A 27859-nucleotide genomic window follows, 5' to 3' on the forward strand; every position below is an offset into this window, starting at 1 on the left:
AGATAAACCAAAAGCATGCTTTGCTTAAATAAATATTTCTAAATAATATGATTATATAAATCATTTAATGTTTACATAAATTATTCTCAGTTCCAGGTAAGATTTTACACTTCAAAATTGCATTTGGTATTGCTGTGCTGAATACCAGGCTTCATTGGTATTCAATACCACAGCCATTGGCATCATCTAGAAAGATCAGAGCTTCCAACCAATTTTTGGGGGAAAACAGTGGCTATTGCAATGTACCTGGTAATCTTAGGGGTTGAATATTGCAATGGCACTTTTTTTTTTTTTTTAATATTTTAACATTTCATCTTTACTAGCATATAGAACTATAAATTTCAAAGGTTCTTGACACATAAAAGCATTAATAAGTATGTAACCAAGATTTCAAAAAAACTTGTTACTATTTTTTAAGTTAAAAATGAAGGTTCAGTGTGATCTGTCTGTATGCAGTTTAAATGGAGTGTCCAAGATTTGTAAAATACTTTATAAATTATGAAAAATCTTTTGAAAATGGACCGTCAGACTAAGGAGATATGAATACATAAACACTCATTTATGAAAATAGGTTCTATTGTCCACTGGAAAATATCTTTTCTTCTATAAATATGATGAGAAGGACAATAAGCTTGCAGAATTTACAGAAGAAAACATTTAAGAAAAAGAAAAATTTTTACCAGAAACTGAACTTTGTGAGATCTCATTATAAAGTTCAGTATATTACCATTTTTCCTCAAGAGAAACAGCAATGGCTAAATAATTTATCCAAACAAATGTATTAGTGCTAAACTGAAAGCTGGTCTGCTAATTTCCTTGTACTTCAAGTCTTCATACCTATGAGAATAAAGTGAAGTAATGTGTCTTCTGATGGAAATTGGATAGGCTTTTCCAACTGTTCTTTTTAACCTTTTATTATCATGACTCATCAAGAAAGATAGTTTTATGCTTATTATTTTTTACATTATATGTAGAATGAATACAAAGATAACTTTCTCAAAAGTATTTTCAGAAATGTACAGAAGTAGACACGCTCAAAAAAAAAAAATTAAGCTTTCATCTGGGTTTTGTCTTCTGTTATGTTTGACAAGTCCCAAAATAAGTGTTTCCAGTTTTGTGATATATACTGTTTAAATGGATGCTCAGCTCAGTGTTTCTTATTTGCTTATTTATTTAACTGTTGGAAGTATTGCAAACCTAGATTGAGGCATTTTACAATCTTAGTGAACGCAGCTTTGGTTTTCCTATGAGGCGCTCTACCAGGGCACTCTGATTTCCTATTCCCTGTTGTGATTTTACTTGTAATAATAAGATGACATCATGGCATCAGTGGCTTTTCATAGCTCTTTTAAACCCATTCCCTGAAATTTGGATCGTTATGAGACTAATGCTAATGACACAGTTCTAATGTTATGATGCGGATTCCTTTTGTGAATATCTGTGTCCCTCTATCCAGTTATGACCATTTGGTGGTGCTACCCTTTTATGAAAAGTGCTTTGTTTTGTTTCAACACTATATCACACCCAGCTACCATTTCTGCTTTCACAGGCCAGACATTATAGATAGAATACTGACTATCAGAAAAAAGAATAGGATAAGTGTATTGGAATTGAAGATTTCTTCCATTTTCTTTTACAGTAACCTAGGCCTGGGAAATTAGATAAGTTATGAATCTATCTGGTTGAAAAATACTGCAAAGCAAATTTCAAGTCAAACAAAATTGTAATAACAGATTGAAGAAAAACATAACCACACAACCATTAATTATACACTTATAAAAGAGCATGATCCTTAATAACTTGAAACATCTCATGCAATAAGCATTATTCTCATGTGTTGTTACTCACAGATGTGTCCTCAGGGAAATTCATTGAATGGTCTGTTGCAGCAGAATTTCAAAGAGAAAATATGCTGTGGTTGCTAAGACAAAAATACTCCAGAGTGGATGTCATTACTAACACTAGCATAAGATATTGATCCTTACTTAAAAGAATAAGTAAAGGTGTTGCCGAGGAGCAGACACTAATGAGGAAGTCTGATACTGAGTTAGCAGTTAGAAGTCAGCACGTCCGTTGACATCTATAGATTTATGGAAATCTATACCACATGGCCCATAGCATACACATTGCTTGATTTCAGCATATTATTCATGAACTTGCACAGCAAGCTGTACTCAGCCAAGGACAGAAAAGAATGCTTTTCTTCAAATAACCAATCATTGTAATTTGAGGATACATTCTTTCCTGCATACAGCTCTTCACAGGTGATTAATAGGATAATTATAACTTATTGTCTGCCCTTCACTTTTAAAAATCATGGTATGTAGTGTAATCCTAGTTTAAAAACTTTGGCAAGATGAACTTCGGTTTCCAAATACTACACATGTAATTGAGCTTGAATTAAAAAGGTTGAGAAAGGCCTTTGCAAGGTATTCTGCAGTTTGTCAGATGTATTTATTCATATGCTGAGGATTAGAATTCATAAACATTTTGCAGGGTGTTTGAAAACTTCTTTGCTTTTTTAGGTTTTGGCCAGGACTTGTCAATACAGAAATTCACCATTTCATATGTTCTATTACCAGCAGAATACCACCATAGAATAACGTATATACACGCATGCACACATACAAAAAAAAAAAAAAAAAAAAAAGAATTGTAAAACTAACAGCAGCAACTTCCTACTTTCATGAAGATCTGATTTGATTTGTAAACATAAAATTAAACTTACAAACAAGCCCTTATTTTCTTAATTTGACCATAAGTACCAAGAAGGAAAATATTTTGACACTCACATTGGAGTGTCTTGTACTTTTCTTAGTTGTATGTAACCTGTAGGATAGTAATCTGTTTATCAAGATAACTTTTTATGCATCTCTTAACAAATGCGAGTCACTAGAAAAGGAATACAGTATCATGTTGATCTTTTTTAAATTTGAATATGGCACAGGAAAATCTTGCACATAATTGTTGATTTTGAAGACTAACCAAAAAAACTATTAAAAGGTCTCTTTTTCTTGGAAGACCTCAGAATTCAAATGAGCTGTCAGCCCCATCTCTGTGTGGTGAGAACTTCTGAACTTCACACCAGAAGCACTTTTGAATAGCAATTTCAAAATTCAACAGATAGTTAATGGGATTATTGTTGTCTTTTTTTCTTCTGATTGGACATACTTATATTGATGATTGATTATTTGTAAACCCTAATATTTCTTAAGCAGATGTGCCTAGTACCTTTAGATACTGTAGGTTATGCAGGAGATCTGATAGGACTCATAGAAATAACACAGAACTTAGAGGAGACCTATGCCTTTTATGATTGGCAGCTAGACATCGGGCAGAACACCCTGTACTGGAAAAGGTTATATGCGGTTTAGTTGTGTTTAAGCAACTAAATACCCCTTTAAATAATGAGAAAACCAAAACAGAAATGATAGAGGAAAGGAAAAAACTTGTTAAAATGAATTTATTAGTAGAGGGCTTTACATAAAAAAATACTTTTAAAAAATTAAGTCCTGGTGATCTCAGGTGAGATTACTTTTAAAAAATTAAGTCCTGGTGATCTCAGGTGAGATTACTTTGAAAAAAACCACTTTAACTATTTTCAGAGCTAGTTAGGAGCTGTGTGAGTTATCTTCTTGGAAGGAAATCTTCCCAAGAGTGAGAAGAGATTAAGCAGTTGGATTCCCTTGAAAACATGGAATTCCTTGGAAGGTAAAAGACAGGCTGAACATAAATTGCTTTAAAATGTCCCTGAGAATTTGAAACATGATTTAAGAACATGTCCATTAAATGAGCATCTTTCAAAACAAAGGAAATACTGAATTCCTGAATACTGAAAATTAGAAAGGAGACATTGCTTTTAAGGCTATATATTTATGAGATGCAGCGTTGTAATTAAAATTCAGTTCTCTCATTTATTAAGACAATCTTTAAACAATACTACAGCTTTTCATGGATAGGTTATATTATTTCAAATACATATCCTTAATATATATGTGTATATCTTTTCAGCTATGAAATTTATTAAGTGCTAATATATATGTTTTATCCCAGGAAGTGTGTGAAATTTGAATTCACTGTTCAGATATTCCCCTAGTCCTTTTGGTGCCAGGTGGAAAGGCTATTCCCTATATGAAAGACAGGTTCTGGTTTCTTTCCTCCATATCACTTTGAGGAGGCATTACTTCCATTTAAAAAGCCGTCAGGGGTAAGCGATTCTTAAGCTTGGTGTCCTGAAACCTGCAGCTTATTTCCACAACAACTACATTAAACTGGGGAATTCCTCAACAACCAGAGAGAATGAGGAAAGAGTCCTCCAAGTGCAAAACTCTTTGGGTTAAAAACTAAGGATTTAGTTCTTCCCTCATCTCATCTGATGTCAAAAACCCAGGTGGGATATTTCTGTGGGACTCAGAGGTCAGTCTAATATTGTGGTCCTTCTGATCTATCTACAGGTTTTGTCTTTTAGCTCTACATGGTGCAGCAGTTTTTCCGTAGTCAGTAACAAGTGATAATTGGTCACAGATGGGGTCATGTTCTCCTTTGCAGAGAGGAAATGGAAAAGTGCAGTCCAGAGTGTGCTCTGCCCAGCAGGACCCTGCAACAAAGACACACAGAGGATGTATGTCTACTCTCATTGATTGTGGCGTCCAAGGCAGAATTTGGCCTCAAGTGCAAAAACATTTTTGAGTGACTAAATTTAACATCTTCTACTAAATATTCTTTTGGCTTGGATATCAGTCTGAAACAGAATTTGACAAAACATTGTGATTGGTTGGCTCCCAAGCATGCTTAAAGTCTTATACCAGACAATTTTCTTCTATAGTGTGAAGTATGTGCTTCTTTCTTGCAATCTGTTGAGTTGGCATTTAGAAGGGGATGGTAATTTAAGTGGAAACTTGTACTCTGGATCTTTCCTGCCAATGATGAAAAGTTGGCATTTGCTCCTTTATGGAATTCAGAGTGAATCTGGGACTGCTTGCCAGCTAGGCAACAAACTCTGCCAAGAGAGCCTGGGCTGTGTTAAAAAGGGTTATTTGCCAGAACAGGTAAGCATTTCTCTCTTCAAAAAGGGAATATTAATGTAAGTGAATATAGTCTGAGATCAGTTTTAACTTGCATGGTAAACTTAGTCATGGTCTTACATTCTTAATGTTAATTTTATTCTAATACTAGAAAATAATTAGCACCTGTCAACTGCTACTTGCATAAGCACAGAGACCAGGAATTGGCTCACAAATAGAACATTAGAAGAAAGAGGAGAATGGAGCAATGTGCATGCCAGAGATTAACATGGTGGCATCAAAGTCCAGAAAATGGGCAATGCTGTTTGGACAAGGTGACAGAATATTCTGAATTTGCAGTTACGTATTTCCAAGGCAAGGCATTGTTTTTTAGGGACTGGTAGCTACTAATGATGCTTCAAGCTTTTGAATTTATTTCCTTGTGAAGACTGTCATTTATGTACAGCACTATAACCATGGATCACAAAATTACTTACCTTGAATGCTTATATATGAAATTAGAAGGTTCCAAAACTTTGAGAATAGTATTAATAAAAGAACATAGAGGACCTACTAGATCCTTGAGATTGGCTCTCTGTAATCATGGCAAGAATAACAAAGCCCAGTCCTGGTGCTGGAATGCTTCTTGTACAGTAAACTTGGGAAATGGAGATTGTAGCACTTCCCTCTGCAGCCTCAGTGTCTCTGAGGAGCCTGGCTGCCTTCTCCCCTTCCTCTGTGTTTGTGAGGACTCTCCATGCTCCTTACCATTTCCTTGCAGTTTCCTCACTTGTCAGTTATTTTAAACTGTACTCTGCAACAGTCTTCTCTGAAATGAACCTATATGCTCTAAAACATGACAGGACTAAGACAGTGCAGATATTGCTGGATATTCCAACTCTGTACAAACTGCTGCAGTTTCAGATTCTCCTCACATTCCTAAGGATCTTTGCAGATCACCTTCTGGGCACGTGAAATTTCCATCTGTAATTCCTTCTTCAGACATTTGTTGATATGTCTCTGGCACACTTTAGCAACCCAAGTGACTTTTGTTCATTTACATTGTTTTTCCTACTTTGAAAATGATTAGTTAATACAGTTTCTACTTTCATCTGCTACTTTGGGCACAAAAGCCAAATCCAGCCATGTAAAACTTTGAAAATTTGACTCTCTGTGTCTGGTCCAAAGTGTCTCTCCAGCGATTTGGTTATTTCTGTACTGACTTAAGCTGTTTTTCTCTGAAATACGTATGTTTCTTTCCTGAGAACATATGTATTTCCAGCTCTCTTTTCAGCTTCCATTCTGTTAGCCTCCAGATTAAAAAAGTTCATGATCTCAATGCCAATAAGTGTAGGAAGGAAGATGGTGGTGCCATATATGCCAGGTGTAGAGTAACTTCTTTTATTCACCATTGGGTCCAACTGGTGGTATTTTCCTCTATGTCTTTACAGTTGTATCCAACCAGTGAATAGCTGCCAACAGAATCTGGTCTGTTGAATGCAGACCATATCATTTCAAAGTCTATAGAAATATCTACCATAAACCACTGGCTTTATTTCTACAGTGTTTTTTAACAGCATTGCATTTAAACTGAATAGGATATATGGTATAATAAACTTATTTTGGAACCTCTTAAGATTTCCCTGATATGGAACCATGAAGACTCAAGTTCTGTCTGCTTACCCCTAACGATTAGGAAGATAGAACAGCTCTGGAGCAGAGGGTGTGTTTTGAATATGACACGAAAGCGTTGTGGAAAGAGGAGTTAAAGAGATGATCAGAGAAAATTATTACATTCACGTCACTTAGTTAGTTACTAAGTTAGTTAGTTAGTCATCCGTTAGTTGAACTACCAAATGTAATAGTAATTGGAATAATAATTGTTGGACATCTGACCCTTTTATCTTCTGCTAAGTGATTCATCAGCATATTTTATCTTCTGGAAATCCATCTTCCGTTTTTAATATTTGTCAGATATGTCTTGGTGTTCAAATATTTTCTATGTTCTACTTTTGTACTAATGAATAGAAATTTCATTGATATATTAGGAAAAATGGAGGCAAAGTTTTGTCTCCTAAAAAAATCTGTGAAGAAGATAACAAAGCATTCTCCTGTAGCAAGATATATTTTCTAGTTGTTATCTAGATCTTGCTGTCATGTGTAAGAGTTCTGCATGAAAATACTCAGGGTACTCAAAAAGGAAATAAGACAGAGGTTTCAAATCTTACATTCTGGCAATTTCGTACTTCATACTCCAACGATATTTTTACAATTATAGCCTGGAGCTATTAACTACTCAGGGAGTTAATTGGTCATAAATTATGAAATTGTCAAAACAGAACCTTAAATTTGTCATCAACTCTTCTGTGTTCCTGCACCCAGTATGACCAAATGGAACTTCAAAACTTTGTCTTTTTCTAGGCCAAATAATAGATTGCTTTAAAAAGAAGATAACAAGTGATAAAAGCAAGTGCTATCTGCTTACATAACCCAATTTATAGATTATTAAGAAAATAATATTCTAAAAACTGTGAAGCTTGAGCTGCTGCTGGGCATTTTCATAAATGCAGTTTTCCGCCAGGAACCTTCAAATAACCAAACAGGGTGAACTAGGGATATTGTGAAGTAGTTGTGATTTAGGAATTGCAAATATTTCTGTAAATCTGATTTTTATTGTTATTGCTTTCTTGGTTCTAATCCGCGATACATATTATATAGCAACAATCTTCCTCTACTGCCTGGCCTCTCCAGTAACTGAGAAGGGCTGGGGCCAACTCAGGTTCTACCAGTACTTTTCTGAACACATGCTCACTGAACAGAATGGAGTGATTTATTCTATTTGAAAACAAAACATAGTATTATTGTTTCTAGCCACAAGGAAATCTTCCAGCTGCAATCCCATATGGTATTCTAAGGAAATAATGACACAAACAGCCTTATTCCATTTAGCTATCAAGACACCTAACCACTGGAGTTATTTACAGTGTCTTTATTACTGGCAGACGTTCAGGGTTGATCTTACAGGTAGGTTCCCAGAATTTCTGGAATCTGTAGTTGAACTTCCTTAAAATAGCATTGTTAAGGGGATGTCTACACTGCATTTGCTTCCCACTTTGTGTGCTTGGGTCAAAGCTGATTTTATCTAGTTGGTGGGTAGCAATGCGGCAGTAGCAACCCCAGGAACAATATGTGATGGCTACTGAAGTACTCACTTCACAAGGAAGCTACTTGGGTGGGCTACACTTGACCTAGTTTAAAGCAGGCCCAGGCATGCTTAATAAAGGAGTTCTGTCTGCAGCACAGATGTCTCCTATCAATGATGGTTGAACTTACTTAGCTTTAAATAAGAGAGGTTGGTTCTGATATGGCTCTTGTTCACCATGATGGGATTTCTCCTTCCTGGCTCTGCAGGAAGCACGCCTCCAAGGCCAGACTTAGCCAGCCTGCATGAGGAAGCAGAATGGTCTCTAAGCACAGTTCAAGGAAAATGTAGTTGTTACAGAACAAGGAGGGACGCATAGTCCTAATTATGTTTACCCTTTTCTAGGAGAAAATGCGTGGACAAAAAAAAAAAAAAAAAATCAAAATACAAGTAGTTCTCGGTTGTTATCCTCATGAATTGTCAGGTTATAGTAATTTCTGATGTTAACTACTATCACATGTCTATTCTTCACAACTCTGAAATCCAAATTAGGATTAATGTAAGTCCTATGAAAAGAAGAAAAGTACTGTATGTTCCGTGCAGTGAAGTATCACTGTGAAACAGAAAAATACTGTTATCTCCAGATTATAAATGGGGATTTGAAATGAGTGAGGCACTGTTATGGCAAATTAGTTTTAAAAGGTTGAATATATGTCAAAAGTATCCAGGGATTAGTTTTTTTAAGGTATTTAGGTACCTAATTTTCCTCAATGAGAAGTGGTGAGGGATAACTCGTATTCATTGCAGGAAAGAAATTACTGTGCAGAAACTGAACACATCCTTCTGCTAATTTATTATGATGCAGCTCCACCCGAAGAATGCACAATTAAAATTGATGGATTAAAATTCAGTTGTCTCTAAAACAAGTGTGCTTAGAGAACTTGTACTGCTGGTCTGCACAATAATTTTTCACCTACTTCTTTATTTGAAAGTAATTCAAAGCTAATAAAAGTAGCTGCTTCATGGATTTCCCATATAAATCTTAAAGTGTATAAGATGGTTAGATTTAATAACACTAGAAAAATAAAGATAATGGAGTGCACACTTTGGTTTCAGTGTGGCTTCAGCAAAGTTTTGTTTGGAGTACCCAGCTGCATATACAGATGCAGTGGAATTTGGTTTGCGAGGAACCTACAAAAATTACACAAATAACTAGCATTTTTTTTAGTGAATAATACACAGACATGCACCTGCTTCAGAGACTCCATAGATTAGTCTTGCAGCCAATAGAAAAGCCCCTTGGAATTCAATTACGTGGCTGAAAACAGAAAACAAAATCATGGCTATACTTTTAGTACTCTAACCAGCAAAATGTTAACCAGTTCCTGGGCTAAGGTTTTCCTGAGGATTAGTTTGTTTCAGTTTGTTTTGCTTCCCTGCTTCTTACTGAAAATTTATATTATTCTATTCTATTCTTGCAGCTGGAGCCTCTCCCGGAAGATATTGTGCACCAAATCCCCAATATGAATGCAATAGCTTCTTTAAAAAAGACCACTGAAATTCAAAGTATGTTTCTCAGATTGGGTTGTTGGGTTTGGGTGTTTTTTGTTATTAATTAATGTCACAGACATTAAACAATTGTTTCACAGAAAAGAGAAGACAAGTTTTTTATGTACAAACCCACATGCTGTGTCTAGTTTGTATGTATCTACATATATAGATATACACACACACACTTTGTTTTTGTTGCTTTGGCATGTCTTTGTTTCTGCTATGTATTTATACGTGATGCATTAAGCCATTTAAATTATTTAGAGCTTTCCAATTTCTGCATTTTCCCAAATCTCCCCATTCCAGAGCAGGTTAAATGAAATAGATGTTTGTCAGTGAGGGACAGGAACAGACGCATAAATCACAGCTCAAGCAAACAGACTTTTCAGATTTTGTTTGTGCAGCCCTTTTCAAGTTACTCACTTCAGTACGTGGCGGAATTTGAAATAAAATTTAGAAGCTCAAAATGGACAATGATCTCTGGAACAGTGCTGGCAAATATATTGCGATTTTGTTCTATTTCTGATTCAAACAGTACTTGATTGCTTCAGTTCTGTGCCTTGCTCTTTACTAACCAGATGCTTTGGGGCACTGCTCTGACCTCAGGGAAAATTTTTCACTTTGCCATCAGTTACCTTAATCCTTCTGAACAGAACTCCCTTAATTTCTCTAATCTGCTTTCTGCCATTTTACCAAGGCTGCAGAAGCTTCCTGACTTCTCCTGTTTGCTGGCTCCTTAACAATAACAAATGGATAACAAACGTTTTGATTCATGTTAGGTTAATCACAAGTAAGTGGGAGTCATCTCTATAAAATAAATGCAGCTCTTGATGGGGACACCATGCATTATTCATTGATAATGTAGTACTTCTAAATGTAAATTTAGTTGTAAAGAGACTGTGAAATTCACTGTGGGTTTATAATTCATAATCCTTTATAATTTATAATCCTTCATATCCAGCAGTCACTCACAATATATACAGGCTCCAATTAAATCATCTGTATTTGATAAATTCCAGTATGACATTTTTGCTAAATGGTATCTCTTAGAGTAGCTCATGAATTTGTGTTTTTCTTAAAATTCCCTGTAAGTTAAGAAAATTCACATCCTACACAAGATCATATTGATTTGCAAATGATAATAGGAACAGAAAGCCACACACAGAGACCTAGAAAGCTTATGAACAGCTGGAAAGAGCATCTATTTCTGTTAGGAATGAGAACATATATTTAATGAAAAATGAATCTGAAACAAACAACAAAAATAGAATGGATGGGGAAAAAATAATACTAGATCTAGAGAAACATGGTGTCTAAGTGTCTTACTAACAATACTTATACACAAATGATGGTATTTTAGGAAGAAGAAAGTGGCTGAGAAACAAAGATATGGTGTGTATCTCAAAACACAAGCCAAAGCTCTGCAGAGTGACTTAATTCTGATTATTCAGAGCAAACTTTGGTTTGAGCAGACCCAGTTCAGTCATGGCAGTCCAATGAACTGCCAGACTGCTCAGGATTTGGAGTTGTACACAGTGCTGTTGATGTGGGATTTTTTTTTTCCACCTATTGCCTGAAAAGTTATGTATCCATCATTTTTTGAGAGAGACCAAGTATTAGAAACAAATGTGCTTGAAGGAAGGAAAAGAATATTGAGGGAGGTTAGTGAAGATTCATGCAGGATATGTAATTAAAAAAATTACACTGAAAAATTGTGGAGGAGCACCTCAAAATATATTCTTTTGTAAGTGGAACAGAATTTATATAAACTTTTTTTTTTTTTTTTTTTTTTTTTGTATGTGTGTGTGTGTGCGTGACAGTGATCTAAAGCCCTTTTGGAAATGTAACATAGTTGGAAGTGGTAATTCCCACACCCATGTAATATAGTATTTCTAAACAGTTCTGTTCACTAGCTTTAATATTATCTCCAAACTGGATTTTTCAAGCAAACCGTAGTACCGCATGTCCAACCCTATTGATGAAAGGCAATTACAAATGATTTTAGCAGTGACAGAATCATTCATTTTTATTATTTCCTGGTAATAATCAGTGCCCCTACAAATCTTTGAGAGAGACTTAAGCATATATGCATGTTGAAAGCCACAGCATACCTAGAAGACTGAGTTGGTTTCATTGTTCCTTCTTGCAAACAGCGATCTTCAAGTTTTGTATGAATGAAACCAGGGACATGCTCCATTCTTTTCCCTGTTCTCTGCAATATATTCAGTGAGTGTAACAGAACCAGCAGAAATTCACATTTCAATATAGCACAGCAGAAATGGCATTTTTAAGGTTTGGGTCAGATGCTTTAAGTTCACCCAGTTGTCGATCTACAGCATATCTAGAGTTTTTAAGAAAGCTCCTTTGCAAATGCATGCTATGCTTGCCTGTTTTGCAAGACTTTGCCTGCAGTTCTTTTGGATTGAACATACTCAAGCCCCATATATGCTTAGTGCAGAATATATATGAGTTGTGGTTTAATAAAAGAAGCATGCAAAGATTTTTCTGCTTACTACAACTGCTTGTAAGCTTTGTAATTTTAAAGAAAAATCTACCGTTGCTTTTTCATCAGCACCAGAAAATTCCACACGAGGTACCTGCTACTACCTGGATGTTATTCCTAAATGGGATTCCTTTAAAATTTCTTCCTATGAACCACAATGGGCTTCTGTGTACTCCCCTTCTCCAAGACCCTCCACAGCAGCATAGATGCTGACACCTGGTTACCAGGGGCTCTGCTGCCCCTCTAATGCTGAAACCCCCTCTATATTACATTGCTCAATATAGGGAAACAAGAAATATCACTGATCGCTTGGGAATGGAGGGCAGTTAAATGGGCACAAAGAGCCCGATAATATGCCTGAATTGGCCCTGAGTTTTGGTGTTACAAGAAAGGCCGGATTCAGGGGGCGGCTGGTGTATGAACCTGTGTGTGAATGAACGAATGCAATGGAGCAGTCCTCACTGATGCTGTTTTATTGTTGCTGCAGGAGAGCAACGCAGTGGTAGCTAGTTACTAATATTTTATTTTATGAATAAGAGCCCTTGAAAACTCCAGCAGTGAACACGGGTTCATTTCTTTTATAGGCAAGAGGAGGTATTATTCCCATGCCAACAGATTTGATTTTCTTGCACATCTGTTTCTGTAACGAAAACCCCACCCACTCTGTGAACATTTAGCTCGTAAATTATAGGGTTTGAATTGGGTGTATATTGCAAAGACTGACTTTTGCGCATATGATCTGTGAGAATGCTGTGGAATGCCCATATAACTTTTTTTGTTTGCTTTTAGTATATTTTTTAATGAACAGAGAATTTGGTCTCTGAGCACAGTAATAATAGAGAATATTTTTGTCTTGTTTTTATAAAATTTGCCAGGCTCCAATCATTGAGCCTACCATTATGTACATAACTTTTTAGCTGTGTCTTTCATGCTTCTGGAGCAAAGCCAACCTTCTAACACTTAATCTCAACTTTGTAGGATACTTAATACACTTTACATTTTATCCCCAGAAGGTCCCCGTTATTTAAAGATTCTGCTAACTACTCAAATGTGCACACTATTAGAGTTCAAAGAAACACTCTGGCCACGCTCGCTGGTTGTTCTTGCAGATTGGCTTGGGCTTTCATCTTGCAGTGATATTTTTGAATAAAGACATTTTCAGGTTTTATTGACAGCTGCTTTCACACTGGAGTAAAAAGTTCATCTTTTGAGAAGCCTGAAGTAGTGTGGAGAGCTGTGCTATCCATGAGGGAGTTGTGAGTTGGCCTGTGTGCAGCATGGCCAGCCAGCCAGCCATGACCACCAGCCCAGCCTCCAGGTGTCAGAGCCTCTGGCCACCCTCCGGATCAGCACCTTGCCTCAACCCACTGCCCAGATGCCAAATCTCTCCTTTTAACCCTTGGAAAAGTCCTCTTCTTGATCCCCTCTCTTTCACAGCTGCTGAAATCCTCCCTCTAATTCCTAGATAAGTACCCTGCCCCAACCTCTGCAGCAGCTGCTGGAAGCCTTCTGCTAAACACTGAGTAAGCACTGATGCGGAGCTTCCAGCCTCCCCAAAGCTCCTCATTTCCAGGTGTCATCCACCTGGAAATTAGTGAGTGCAGGGTGGATTACTGAGCTGTAAGAAATGCATATGTAAATTCTTTCTTGTCCACCTGGTTACCACTGATCGCCCTTTGTTTCTTAACAGCTGTGCAGCAGCAGACCAGTTTTGTGACAGTGATGTCACCTGCCACCATTGTTGATGCCAGTTGAGAAGCTCCTTACTGTATTTTCTGTTGTAGTCTGAGAGCAGGGTTTACTCATGGTTTTAATCCACTGCTGCCTTTTTACACAGCAAAGTAGAAACCATTCCTTATGATATCTGGCAGCTTTCCAGCAGCAGCCAGTTCGTATATGAAAGTTTTAAGTAAATTATTGTTCTAGTATACGCCCTGGGGTTGGAGGAGAAAGAACATCCAGGACTAACAAACCTGATTGTTCTGGCAGAATCACTTCAGTCCAAGCTGGCATTTCTAACATTTTCCTTTTTGAGACTGTGCTGTGTGAGCACTTTATACAACCATGCTCATTTTTCTTGTCCTATTTGTTGTGTATGCATCAACAATCTTCAATATCAAAGCAATATTTAGGTATTAACCCGGCCCTGAACTCCCTTTACCTTGGGTAGATAAAGCCAATAGCTTGTCTGACAGCATGAGTTCATTAGGCTGCATGTTACTCCTCCAATTTATTACCTTCTGGGGAAGGGTGTGACACAGCCCTTGGAATGAAAGCACTTTCCAACTTGGCATTCACAGGTTCAGAAACATACTTCAATTGCACTGCTAACACTGCAGTGATTTTAAATTATAATCACTCGGCATTGAACTAAGTGATTACTATGCTTGTACCACCGTGCTAGCTGAGATTCCCATAAATTATGATGTGTGTTTTCCTTAGGCAAGTACTGGAAGTCAGTGGAGCCATACTCTGTGCCAGTGGATTGTGCTCTGGCTGAGTCTCAGAAACGAGAGAGGGAGGAGACAGAAACGGTGTCTGCTATGGCCTCCCTTTCAGTGGATGTTGAGCAGTGCTTTCCTCAGGAAAGCAGCAGGTAAGCCAATGCAATTATTGCAGAGAGCGAGGATTTTGCATTCCAGTCACATGGGATGCAGAAGACAGCTAGACTGAGTTGTTTCCAGATTGTCTGCTAACTGAGCTACCTGGAATTTTTCCTCCTTCAATTTAAGATCTTCCTACTTGGCTGATGGAAACACAAAGGTATTCTATGCTAACAAATGTTTTGGTGTGCGTATCTCTTTACTACGGTTCCTGAGAGTACAACAACTTTGTTTCATTCCCATGTTAAAAGCTCTTTACTATATAAAAAGTGCACTATTTATACTGTCTGTGTGAATAAAATGGACATGATCAAGTATAATCAACAGTATTCTTCACATTGGAAGAAATTCAAAACTGGGTTAGCTTTAACTTTCTAGGAAGGCATCTAACTTATGCTCAGATAAATGTAATAAGGACGGACTTAAATCATTATTAAATGATATTAGATAGGCATTAAAAGTTACTTCCCTGGAAGCAATGGAACAGTGCCAGCATAAAACTTAAAACAATCCTGGCCAGGACAAGGGCCAACATTTTCTGCCTGCTGTTCTGAAGGTACCGGCTAAAAAGAGAATGCTGTCTTTTTCCAGCTTGCCAGCTGCTTTTTTAGGTTAATGAACATTGCTTTCATTTTCGCAGCCTGAGAAAATGACACAGTAACTGTTACTAGTTTTCTGCCAGTTAAAGATGAAAAAAAAAAAGAAAAAAAGCCTCTGAGCACTATGTTACAAAGCAGTATTTGTTCAAAGGGACATCAGAGTTTTGAAGAGCCTCTGCAGAAGTTCTTGGTGTTTCCTATTTACTCTTTTGGAGGACAAACTTTTCTGGCCTTCTCCACCAGATGAAGACCCAGAATGCAGGGAGCAGTTCAGTTTCCATCGGAGGAAAAAAGAAAGAGAAGCAGAAAAAAAAAGCCTTATAAGGAGACTCACCAGCTCCCTGCACGTTATAGAATGGAACTGCATAGCAGGAGAGGAAGGAGGGAGATGGAAGCAGACTAGAGCTGTGGTTGGACTGGAGCCAAAAGGGCTTGTGACTTCTGTGCCATGGCAGCTATTTGTTTAGTTTGGTTCTTGCTGTCTGCATGGGAATTTTATTCCAAACTTGTCTGATGGGCAACTGGGAGAACCCGTGGGGAGTAACACGGAATCAGCTCAAACCTATTGGAGCATTTGGAAGTGGACATCTTCCACTACTGTGACAGCATTCATCTGTCAAGAGATTTGCAGATGTGGCTCAAAGGAACACACTGGGGACATAGCTAGTCAGTAAAGTTTGTGGTGTTTACTTAGTCACCTTTCTTATTGCAACTGTGTTTTAAGGATGCTACATCTACTGTTGGGTGTGGATTATTACAAATGAATCCATAAAAACTCAGGAAGAATCCAGTGATGAACAGGAGACAAATTTTATATCTGTGAGAGCATTAATCAGTGATCAGCTAAGGAATAATAAGGTTTGTCATGTAGATTTGTGACTGTCACGAGATGTTTCTGTTAGCCAAGAAAAGAAAGCTGGGGATCCTGTTTGTGTATGCAGAGCTCTGAAATATAAGCAATTTTAATTAAAGGGTTGGAACTAATTCAGCCAAACACAGCAAATTCTTAAGTTGTATGAAAAAGGGCGTGGTTAATGTTGTGTATTTTTGTATTGCTCAGAATAATCAAGAACTGTATTTGTTATGATCCTCCGCTCACTTAAATCTACGGCTGTCAAGAGCAATCACTGATCTTACAAGACTTGAGCAAAATAACCCTTTGACTTAATTATTGTATTTATTGCCTAACTACTGATAACCTGTGGCAGTTTCCTCTCATTCTGAAAACAGTGTCTCAGAGCAGAGCTGAGAAAGTGGGAAAAAAAAACGGATGTGCTGAAATGTACACAAGTGGAATTCATGTGGCTGCCAGATTCATTACACTTCATCAGTCCTGGGCTCTTATAGGGGTGAAGCCTTTGTGATGAATTGTTCTGTGGAAAAATGGCTTTGTTTGAAATATCCTTGGTGCTGTTGAAGTTTTTCAGCAGCGCAAATAAATCCTTACAAGCATACATCCCTGATTATGTTTCCACATTTGTAACCTACAAAGAAGTCACCAAAAGCCAGCTTGCCATCAGGGAGCAACAGGACACCATAAGCATCATCTCACTGGGACAAAATTGACAGCTACTTTTTCTGAGGCTTCAGGATGTTGTTTTCTTGGCTTTCTCCCTACTGAATGTAAAGATGAATATGGAATGAAAAAGGGTAACCTTGAAGATTTGATTTCAGAGATGCAGACACAGTTTTCTGGGCTGCAGAGAAGACCTAGCTGCACTTCGAGCATGAATGAAAGTTCTGCGTGGGATTATGAATGCAGGGATTGATTTGATATTGCACACATTGGTTTTATGCCAGTATAACTCAATTCACTTAACAAAAACATATAATTCTATTCATAGGCGTATAAGAACACAAGCTGGAGTAACACAGTGATGAATTACAATTTTATCACATTTGTTCCATTTATTATAATTAAAGACCAAGTATACTTTGCTCCTTCTCCAACCTCCCTCTATGAGAAATGACAGAGCTGAGGAACTTGAAGAACCCTCTGGGCTCTTATATTCTCTGCATCACTCTTCCCCATTGTGGATTGCAGCCACAATCTGAAGACCTTTCCACTGAGTATTTCTGGGGGAAAATTGTTAGTGGCTGGCAGAGCAGGATCAGAACAGAAAGTGTCATGGCTGACAGGGAAGCCTGAAGGGTTCCTTCATTCTGCCAGGAGTCTGTTTACTTTCTCTTAATTGCCACTATGTTCTGCCAAGCTGATAATTCCGGTCTTGTTTCACATAGTTGATGATAGACATCCTGTTGACTTAGCTCTGGATGGCCAGGCCTGCAGATGAAGAGAGTGGCAGCAAAAGTCTCTTTGTGGGAAACTCTTGCCAGTTATGTTGGAGGATATGTTGGTGTTTGGAGTGAGATGACTCGTTTTAAACTCAGATTTTGGGTAAAGCAGCTCTTTTCCTGGCCAACTCGTATCTGACTCACTTACCACTGATGAATAAAGGATAAAATGCTCCTGGCTAAGGCCTGCATTAAGTATTTCTCTTTCTTTCTTCTCTCCTTCCTTCTTTTCTTCAAATGACAGTGCAGATTATTTTTTTTTTATTCGATTTTCTCTGAGACTAAATGAAGAAAATGGTGAAATCTGCTATGCTTTTGGTGTTTTATTTAACCAAACACAACTCTGCACTTTCAGATTCAATTGAAACTTGATTATAGCCTTCATGAGAGAACAGATATAGAAAAAAAGACTTTGTGGATAGGAAAGAAAACATGCATGATGCTAACACAGATTTAAATGCAGATGCAATTAAAGGAACCAGCATGCCCTATAAAGCTTTTCCAACTGCCATAACTTTTGTGTATAGATAACTGCTTATTCCCTAAGCGAGATACAGATTTAGCTGATTAGAATTTTGCTTTGGCCAGACATCTGTTTCAGAAGTCTTGCTACGAAAATACTCAGCACAGTGCTGTCCACAATATACTGGAGCTTCTGTACATCTTGTCTTAAAAAGGAAAAATAAATGGGTGTGGGGAGAAGTCTCCAGCACTTACAACTTTTGCAGCAAAGAGTAAATCTTGAGAATGACATTTATCAGGATTTAACTTTCTGGCCCTCATTCAGCTGAGCATAGATTTTACTCAAATGGAAATGAAAATGAAGCATCAGTTTTGGGCATTTCCCTTAGCGTTTCTGAGCTATCAGTTGCATTTTCAGTCATATTGCAATGTATTTTATAGCAGTGGAACTGCTTAGATTGGAAGGTACATCTAGCCACCAACTAGGGTCACATTCTCTGCCTGTGCATTGGCTCATAGAGCTTTGCTCAGAATTTCACTGTATGAGCATCCAGAAAAACTTCTGAAGAACTTGCACCTACTGACCATACCCCATTGCATCTGAACTCAAAGCCAGGCTCAGGAGTCAGAGAAGCTGCAGCCTTATTTTACCCACCTGGTGGCTAGTGCCTGAAGGAAAGGACAGGGAACAGATGAGTTGAGAGCAAGACTTTCCCTGATCATCTGTAATCTCAACGGCTGTATGTGACTCATCTGTGTGAAAGCCTCCAGGATACTTACCCAAGTACAAATTTTTCAAAGCTATTTTTGAACTAATTTACAGTTTTGATGTTCATGCAGTGAATCCCACAGCTTCATCAGGCGCAGTTTAGAGCATTTAGAAATGAAAGCATTTTTTTTCCTACTCACGTTCTCTGCTACATTTCTGGTTTTAAATATTTTAACTGTCTCAAGACCTTTTATTTTTCCTGGAATTAAAAAGAAATCTTACTTCAGATTATTCTTCTTGCCCCTTTTCATAATACTTGTAGTACTTTTTAAGAACAAGGACTAAGAATAGAATTCAGGACACCAGATGTTGAGCACACTATGGATATATACAGTAGATTAATGATGGGCATTTTTTGCTGCTTTTGTTTCTCTCTTCTACTCTCATTAATTCTAAGCTCTCAGTAATTGCCATCACAGTATATAAACAATTAAAGCTGTCCTCGCTCTGCTTTGTGTATTATTTTGCATCTGTTTACCTTCTTTTCCATTCAGAATTGGCACTATGGGCTTTAGAACTATCTAGTATCAGTAATTTTGCATCATCAACAAATGTTATCACTTAAATGTACTGGTACGTGGCCAAGTCTTGAAATGCTGTGGAACAACTCTCTATGGTGAAAATTCACCAGTGTTATTACCCATTTCTTCCTTCAGATGGCTTTTTAATCTATGGCAGGGACTTCTCTCATAAACTAAGTTCCTCAGAGCATTTGCATAAAATCATTGGAAGACTTTCTTTGTACATGGGTATCACTTGATCCCTCTTCCTTCAGTTCCTTCAGAAATTTGTAATAAATTTGTAAGGTTTGACTTCCCTGCAACAGTTAAGGCTTAACTCTTAGTCAAATTACTATTATCTAAATGCCTACTAATTCTATGATTTATTATAGTTGCTATCAATCTCTCCCCTCCCACTGCAGACATATTGTATCTCCTATAGTCTCCCTAAGGAGGACAGCATTTCTTACCTCTGGCATGGATGCTGATTTAACCAGTAGAATGTACTCTACAGTTATTTATTTAGAAACATCATGATTGCATTCCCTAAGAACTCAGTGGACAAATTTAATCTGCTCTTAGCAATTTGGCAGTGTTTAATATATCAGCTTGTTCTTGTGCTGATTCAGTTTAAGACAGTTCATCTGCAAATAATAAAATCTACCTGACACTTCTCTAGTTAACAGAGATATAAATTGTTCATTTTGCTCTTGTGGTCTACCTTTCTTGATGTTCCTCTTATGCTTTGATCATTTCTTCTGATGTATTTGAAAGATCTTTTCATTATTAGTTTTTATGCCTTTAACATGTTAGTCTTCAGATTCTCCTTTGCCCATTTTGTGGGTTTACATTGAACTTGCCAGAGTTTCTATTTTATTTGCCTTATTTGGACACGACATCCTCTTTTGGGAGTTCACATGTTTTTACCTTGGTTGGCTCTTAAATTGCAAGGTCTTTTTCATCATGGCTCTTTTCCTTTGATCCATAGAGACCATTTTTTACTAGGATATACACTTGCTTGGGATCTTTAATACGATGTCTTCAAGCACTCGCCAAATCATCTTCAAGGTATAGAAACATACCTCCTTTCCCCCATTCTTTGCTACCAGAGGATCACTTTTCAATTACGATGCTCTTCCCTGAGACAGCTGAGTTAAATTAGAAACAGATTATGGCATAAAACAACCATACCCCATAAGAAAATCTATCTTTTGTTCAGCAATTTCAGCAATTCTGGGGACTTGGAGACTTATCTTGATTTTTTTTTTTGTTTTTTTTTTTTGGTTGTTTGCATGTGGTGGTGTAGGAATCTTTGAGGAATCTCTGAAATTCTAATTTATAAATTAAGGTAAGAGAATTTTTTTATGATTTCCAGAATACATCTAGATTCTTATACTGGCTTTCTTTAAAGTGTAGATCTGATCTATTTTAAATAGAATTCTCATTAAATAATATGGTTGCCATTTACTCAGAACTACCACAGAGCAATAGCACTCAAAGTGTCTCAAGTCTTGCCAGATTTTATCCACATGGAAGAACTCTGTCTCATTGACTTCATTTGTTTTAATATGATCATTTCATTTAGCAATAACTGCACAGAGACTATTTCCTTCTGCCAGAGTGTGAGCTGCAGATAGATATCTTGTAGGCAAGCACTCTTCATGGTATATTCAAATAATTAGAATGAATGCAAGAGAGCTCTGCTCCTAGAAACCTGCAGTTTCAGTGTAGGTTTACAAAAGATCACAGTCGTGGTTCTTCATTCATTATAGTCCTAATCTGTGCCATTTTGGATCTGCCAACTGTGCAGATCAGCCTGGATCAGATCCAACCTCACTGTTACATTTCTGAGGAATTAGAGCATACAATATGGATTAGGTTGTTTTGTTTTGTTTTCCTGTTTTATTTTTTTATGCCAACTTCTTGCTAGCTACAGGAAGACTAAGTGAACTAGTGCAACTAAGAGTGACATAATTGAGGAACATAAATTTGGCCTGTCAGACTCTGCTCCCTCAATTTCATGGGGAGAACTTTGTATTTAAGCTGAAGGGGTACACACTGATTCATCTCTCAAACATATGTGATTTCAATGTTTTTCTTTCTGTACTAAGAGCCTGAAAACTTTACTTGATCTCTCACAAAACTCTAGCCTAAGCTGTTGTCCTGTAAACATGCACGTTTCTACTGACAAGTCATTGGATAGATCCAGTGACTTCTCTTGTGCTAATAAACTGAAGTAAAAGCACACACACAAATTATCAAAGCAGACTCAAGAAGGCTGAGAATACTCACTCTGGGAGATAGCAGCTGGATTTGCCAGGACACCTGAACCTCTTCTCCACTTCCAAAAAGGGCCTTAAGTCTTGCACTTGAATGTAAATATTTCTACTGGGGCTTAGGCTCTGGCTGTTGAGGAACACTGGGATATTCTTGGAGTACACAGGAGTTTATTAGAGCACAGTGCATGAGGTCAGTCCTGGTTTTCAGAAGTGCCCTCATCAATGAAAAATTACCCAGGGCTAAATGTTTAAACACAATTGTCTCAAGGTTGTGAGATATTCATGAGAATGTCAGAATCAGAAGCCAAATACATGTAAGTAGACTTGCACATACTCCTTCCCTAGCTCCTTATAAATAACAAAAGCTCCCACTTCCAATTGCAGAAACTTTCCAGAGCTCCACTCTTTCCAGTTCTGCCAGTCACCAGTTAAAATCTACTGAAAGCTTTCTTCTCATTCATTTGTTCATTCATTCATACATTCATTCATTCATGCATGCACAGCAGAATCTAAAATATTAACTGCCACCTGCTTTCAAATTGTTCTTTTCTCAGCAACTCTTGTCAGGTCCTGGGTGTTTAACAGGGCTTGCTGCACTTTTGCATTATTCTACAGGGGAAGCAGGTCTTCTGCTGGAAAAAGTGGGACCATGTGTTTAGCATGAGGGCAACAAACAGCAGCAGTGTGGAGTCTCCCCACAGCGCATGTTCCTATGCCATACTTCACTAGAAGGCTGGGCTCCATCCCACCTCTATTTCCTCTGTGCCATCCAAACCACAAGTCAGGAGAATGCAAGAAAGGATAAAAATATAGTGATGGTCTTGGTCATTTTTTTATTACTCACATTAAAAATCCTCCACTGTATGGCAAGGAATAGCAGATTCGAGATTTATAGATGGATAATCTTTTGGGTTCACAAACCCTTTGGAAAACAATTAGTCTGAAAAATGTCTACTTTTTCATATATTATTCATCTGACTTATTTTTTAACATACTAGCTATAATAATTTCAAATCATAAAGGAATAACCTGCATAAGATCTTTTAAAGAGACATTGCTGGTTTTTTTTGTTGAGAAAAACTTTAATAAATTCCAGATTAATTCAAAATTCTCTGGCTTCCTTGCTAAATAAACTACCAAAGCCCATGCAAGCCCCCATTAATTACTTTTTTTTTTCCATGAGATCTCATGATCTTGTATTTTCTGAGGGATTTTTACTAAAGCCAATCTTTATGTGAGCTTATCAGATTTAACTGGTAAATGTCTGTTCTATTTATTAATTTGTATTTACTTTTTGCCCCTCATTTCAAGCCATTCTTGGAGGTCTTAAACTCACTTTTTAGGCTGTGTTCAGCCAGACTGATGAAAAATGGTCTGTTTCTAAATTCTTACATCCTTCAACAGTGAGTTCTCACCGTGGTCTCAGAAGTTCCAAATTTTACAATTAGCAGCATAATGCTCAGAAACAGTTAGATATGAGAAGCTATGACACAGTGCACCAGCTCAGCATTTATCTCCATTTGTTACTTACTAGATGTTTTAAAGACTTTATCTTGCTTAAGTTAGATATTTCCCAGGAAGTTTCAAACAAAAGTTGCACTTAGAATCTGATGAGATATTATTAATGGATACTCTCTCTAAGACTGCTAGACAAGTTCAGAATTTGGTCTTATAAGTTGCAGGCAGGCAGGCAGCAGCCAATGCATTTATGAAAACGCAGAATTAAAACTCAAAGGATTGAGGAAAAACCTTGCAAGAAATATTGCTGATTGCTTGGCTACTGGTAAACTGGGGTTTTGTAATGGTATGGGCTCACTTGGGAAAACTAAATGCATGTATTTCCAGTCACAAGTGCTTGTAAAACAGAAGTATCACGGCTATTTTTTTCGTGAAATGATTTGATTCTGTTGACACAAAGCATGTACATTTCTGGAGAAAAAGTTATAAAATATTCTGACATATTTTAATATAAACAGGAACGTTTTCAGTGATTGCTTGGATCTAAAATGTTTTTCCACTTGACATTTGTTTATACTTCCTAGGAAAGAAACTCTATTTATGGATAACTGAATAACACAAATAAACACGAGAGAGAGCTGAAAAATCAGCTTTGATTATGCATGAAAATCTACAATGTCATTGTGTACTCTTATGCTGTATTCTGATTGCCTGTTTATTTTTACAGAGCTGCTGGCGAGCCCATGGAAGAAGAGCCAGCCTTGTGAAGTGCCAAGTCCTCCTTGATATTTCCTGTGGGTGACATCATTGTGTATCCCCCCAAAGCACCCTCAGACATGTCTTGTCTGCTGCTTGGGTGGCATGGATCAGATGGAACATAAACACTGGGCACAAAGTTCTGAATAGCAGCTTCACTTGTTCTTTGGATGGACTTGAAAGGGCCCTAAAGATTCCTTAAATGTAACCGCTACAATTGTAGAGTTACAGTAAAACAGGCTTGGGAGAAAGAGCCTAGAGCATGCTTTTTATATGCTGTTCGACCCGCTCACCACCATCGATTGTGAAATAGAGTATTACAAAATTCTACACGATAGATTATAGATATGAGTTGCAACAGCCAGCAAAATACTTGGTAAACTCCATGAATCACTTTCTGACACTTTTTACTGGGTGATTTTTTTCATACTGTGTTAAACTGTTAATAGAAATTGTTTTCTTTGCTCCTGTAATGAAAAAATGAAAAGAAAAAAAAAACCCTTTATTTTATGTGCCGTTTTTTAAACCCCTGTAATGAGTTCTTAGCAGAACAAGAGAAAGGTGTGTAAACTGAAATGAGGGATTTTAGTTACAGGGAAAGCACTTCTTATTGTACTATAAATCCCCCCAAAGTACTGTGCTTGGTGGTTTTTTTTTCCCTTTTATTTTTATTTTCCCTTCCCCTGGCCATCTCTCCCCATTTCCTGTAACCTTTTCTATCATAAAAACACATTCACGATTCCCTAAAATGAGTGATCTTCTGTCTTTAAAAGACTGCTGTACCCGCCATAGTTGACAGTAGCTCTCACCAGATGTGCAGCAGAGATCAAGTAGTCTGAAAAATAGATGGCTTTCCAAATGTGTTTTCATTTTATTCTGAAATGTTTCTGCATCCTGGCTCTAAGAACAGCGATCCGAAGCAACTGCGTGCAGCTCATTTGAAGCCTCAGGTGTTTCTGTGGAGTTTGTTGGGGGTGTTTTTTTACAGGTTGTCTTGTGAATACAAACTGATTCTTTTATGTAGTCCTGCACTGAGAGAGCTGACACTGCTTAAGGAGTTTCAAAGGGTTTTGGTTTTACGTTAGATCCCCAAAGTGCAGCAAGACTTCCCTGCGATGTGACATTAGCTATTTAATTCCATGTTTGCAAACGTAACAGAGTCGTGCCTTTAGCTGATAATGAACGCTTAAACTGTTACACGTGTTGCCTTACTGCTAGAGAAAGAGATAGGGCATGTGTGTTAGATGATTTCAAATGCAAAATTGTGCTACAGCAACTTTTATTTTGTTTACAACTTTCTCACCTAATGAACCCTGGGCGATACCTTGAAGTATTTTGCTTACAGTATGTGACAGCTCGCTTGGCTTTTGAAAGCAAATGATGTTCATTTTTATACATTTTCAAACTCAAAGGATATATTAAAGCCATAAGTGAAGACTGTCATGCTTTTTATTCTGAAATCTGAAAGAAACCTTAATTAAAACAAGATTCTGGTGAAGGCCATGATATGAAAGATATGGAACAATATGGTTTCACTTACAGTCAGACTCGAACCTGTAAATCAAAGATGAAAGATTTCATTCAAATAGAATTATATAATTCTCTTTTGTTATGCAGTTGAACTATATCTTTCATGCATTTGGGTTTGTTTACGATTAGCATTTTAATTTTAAAGACTTTTATTACTAATACAAAAGCTTTCTGCTACAAGTTAGAAATCCGAGGCATGCTTTGAAAAGGGAAATCTAAAAAAGGAATGTCATTTCCTATAATGCGAAGTAAACTTTTATTCCAAAAGGCTTACTCTAAAGTGGATATATGCCCCTAAGAAAGTTAAATAAAATTCTACCCACCATTTACAAGCCAAAATCTTGCTCATTTTAGTAATACAGAGGGTCCTAGCGGGCTAAATTAACTCCTGCTGCAAGCCACCTTGCTTGATTTTGGGCTTCTGAAGGGACTGTTCATATGACTAAAGCAATAAGGGTTCACCCTGTTTTTTTAGCAGACTTGTGATGGCAATCTTACTTGCCACTTACTGCAGTTTTCTTGTGGTCTTCAAAGAAGTTTCTCTTCAAGGAAACTAAGGGCCAAGCTGATGAGTTGGCTAATTTGTAAAGCTTTTCACATTTTGAAATGATGTCTGCAAAATTTTAATTGAATGCATAGTAAGATCATTCTAGAATTAACCCCACAAATGCAAAATCCATTTGAGCCCTCAGCTTACATGAAATGGAATATGAATTGCAGTTTGAAATGCGATTCACAAACTTTACCAATTAAAGTCTATATTCTGGAGTGGAAATCAGATAAAGCTGTCCTTTGTAGCTGAAAAAGCTTTTAAAATGCCAGAGTAATTTGAATTAAACCACATTATAAACTCACACTTATGCATTTATACAGGCATACTACTTGACAGACAACTAGACGTGCTATTGGCTAAAGTCAGGATCATTTGGATAAGCAAATGTGCAAATAAACTGCACACAGATTGTGTCCAGAACTCTGTTCTCACTGAAGGCAATAACAAAATCCTCTTTGATTTCAGTGGGAGATGAATCAGGACCTGTGGGGCTTTTTGTGTGTGAGTGTATGTGTGTTCCTTTGGTGGGTTGTTTTTTGTTTTTTTGGGGTTGTTTTTTTTTTATTATTTTATTTTATTTTATTTTTTTTTGAGAACACCATTTCTTTTTGATTATGTCATTACAAGGCACCGTGCAGCCCTCTGGGAAATGATCAAGGCTTATGGTGAATATCAACACTTCCTTCCAAGCAGACCTGGGCTTTCCAAGGGGGCAGTTTCACTTGCTGCTGTTTTCTTCTCACAGTAGTTTTTATTACCATCAATAGCTCCCTATGGATTACAGTTATAATATTTCCCAGTTCTTTTTGTCTTATTTCCAGGGAAATATTCATATTGACAATCTTAAAAAAGCAGAGTTTTAGCTGGATTAAAAAACAGATTTCCTGGGTTTCAAAAAGGTGTACAAATTGCCTGTTTCTCTGCTTGTAATATTCAAATCCAGAGGCTTAGGAGCAATTTCTGAAGAAATGTCACAGTCTCCTGTCTGCCATGGACCTCTGCTTAGGTGAAGGAGATTGACATCTCTGAAAAATAAATTCCAGATATTTCTAGCTGGCCGCCAAAATGTCAACATCTTAGTTTAGACTGCTTCGAAAAAATGAGCTGATGGGGTAAATAATGACTCCTTTGTCCAGTGAGGAGGGGAAGCTGAAGAGATGGCAAAGAGCCCTCAGAGCCAGAGTGACCCTCTGGTGGTGCTGGTGGCATGGGAACTGCAGGATGTCCTGCAGCAAAGCCTTGCCTTGCTGTATGAGGGTTCAGAGGCTGTATTCCGGCTTTGGATCATGATTTTCCTAAGTCAGCAATCTGTTGAGTCAGAAGTGCTACAGCAGCAAGTATTGATGTGCTACTCCATTCTATACTCTTCCCTCAGTGTTGAAGACTGTGTGTTGAGCTGACTGAGACATGTTAGGTTATTAAATTCATATTAGAATCTGAAAACTAAAAGATTGTACAACTTAGGATATCGAGAAAAAATATATATATTCAGCTTAATGTTTTTACCTGGGCAGTTAATTTCAGAACTGCTAAGCCTATCTCTTACTCTAGGAGCTTTCTGTGCCCTCATTTGGCTTTAATATAATCTGCAGCAATGAGCTATTTCATTATATTATCCTTCTTCAGGCAAAATTCCTAGCAAAAAATCAAAGTTCATAGAAATGTGGCCAGAGTAAAGATGACAGCATTAGTCTCTTTCTTATGTTCCTTCTTAATTTTACTTTCAGTAAAAAATAAGCACTTTATTTCAGGCAAGAGAATTTCAGGAAAATAAAATCATGAAATGATCTTAAATATCACAACATAAATAGAAAATACAGATTGCTGTTATGTAAACAAAGTTGAATATTTCTTTA

General features: G+C 37.2%; 1 protein-coding gene across 2 annotated transcripts in view; it reads left to right on the forward strand.

Annotated features, from left to right (window-relative positions):
• Positions 1 to 24966, forward strand: part of HDAC9 (histone deacetylase 9) — a 438145-nt gene extending 413179 nt beyond the window's left edge. For both annotated transcript variants that reach the window (XM_052696013.1, XM_052696014.1), the window contains 3 exons: positions 9627 to 9711; positions 14642 to 14795; positions 23892 to 24966. In XM_052696013.1, the coding sequence (XP_052551973.1) occupies positions 9627 to 9711; positions 14642 to 14795; positions 23892 to 23931 (279 nt within the window). In that variant the 3' untranslated portion in view covers positions 23932 to 24966. The remainder of the gene's footprint in view (positions 1 to 9626; positions 9712 to 14641; positions 14796 to 23891) is intronic.
• The last annotated feature ends 2893 nt before the right edge of the window (positions 24967 to 27859 follow it).

This window comes from Tympanuchus pallidicinctus, unplaced genomic scaffold (genome assembly GCF_026119805.1).
Source record: "Tympanuchus pallidicinctus isolate F22 unplaced genomic scaffold, pur_lepc_1.0 scaffold3, whole genome shotgun sequence".
Taxonomy (NCBI): Eukaryota; Metazoa; Chordata; class Aves; order Galliformes; family Phasianidae; genus Tympanuchus; species Tympanuchus pallidicinctus.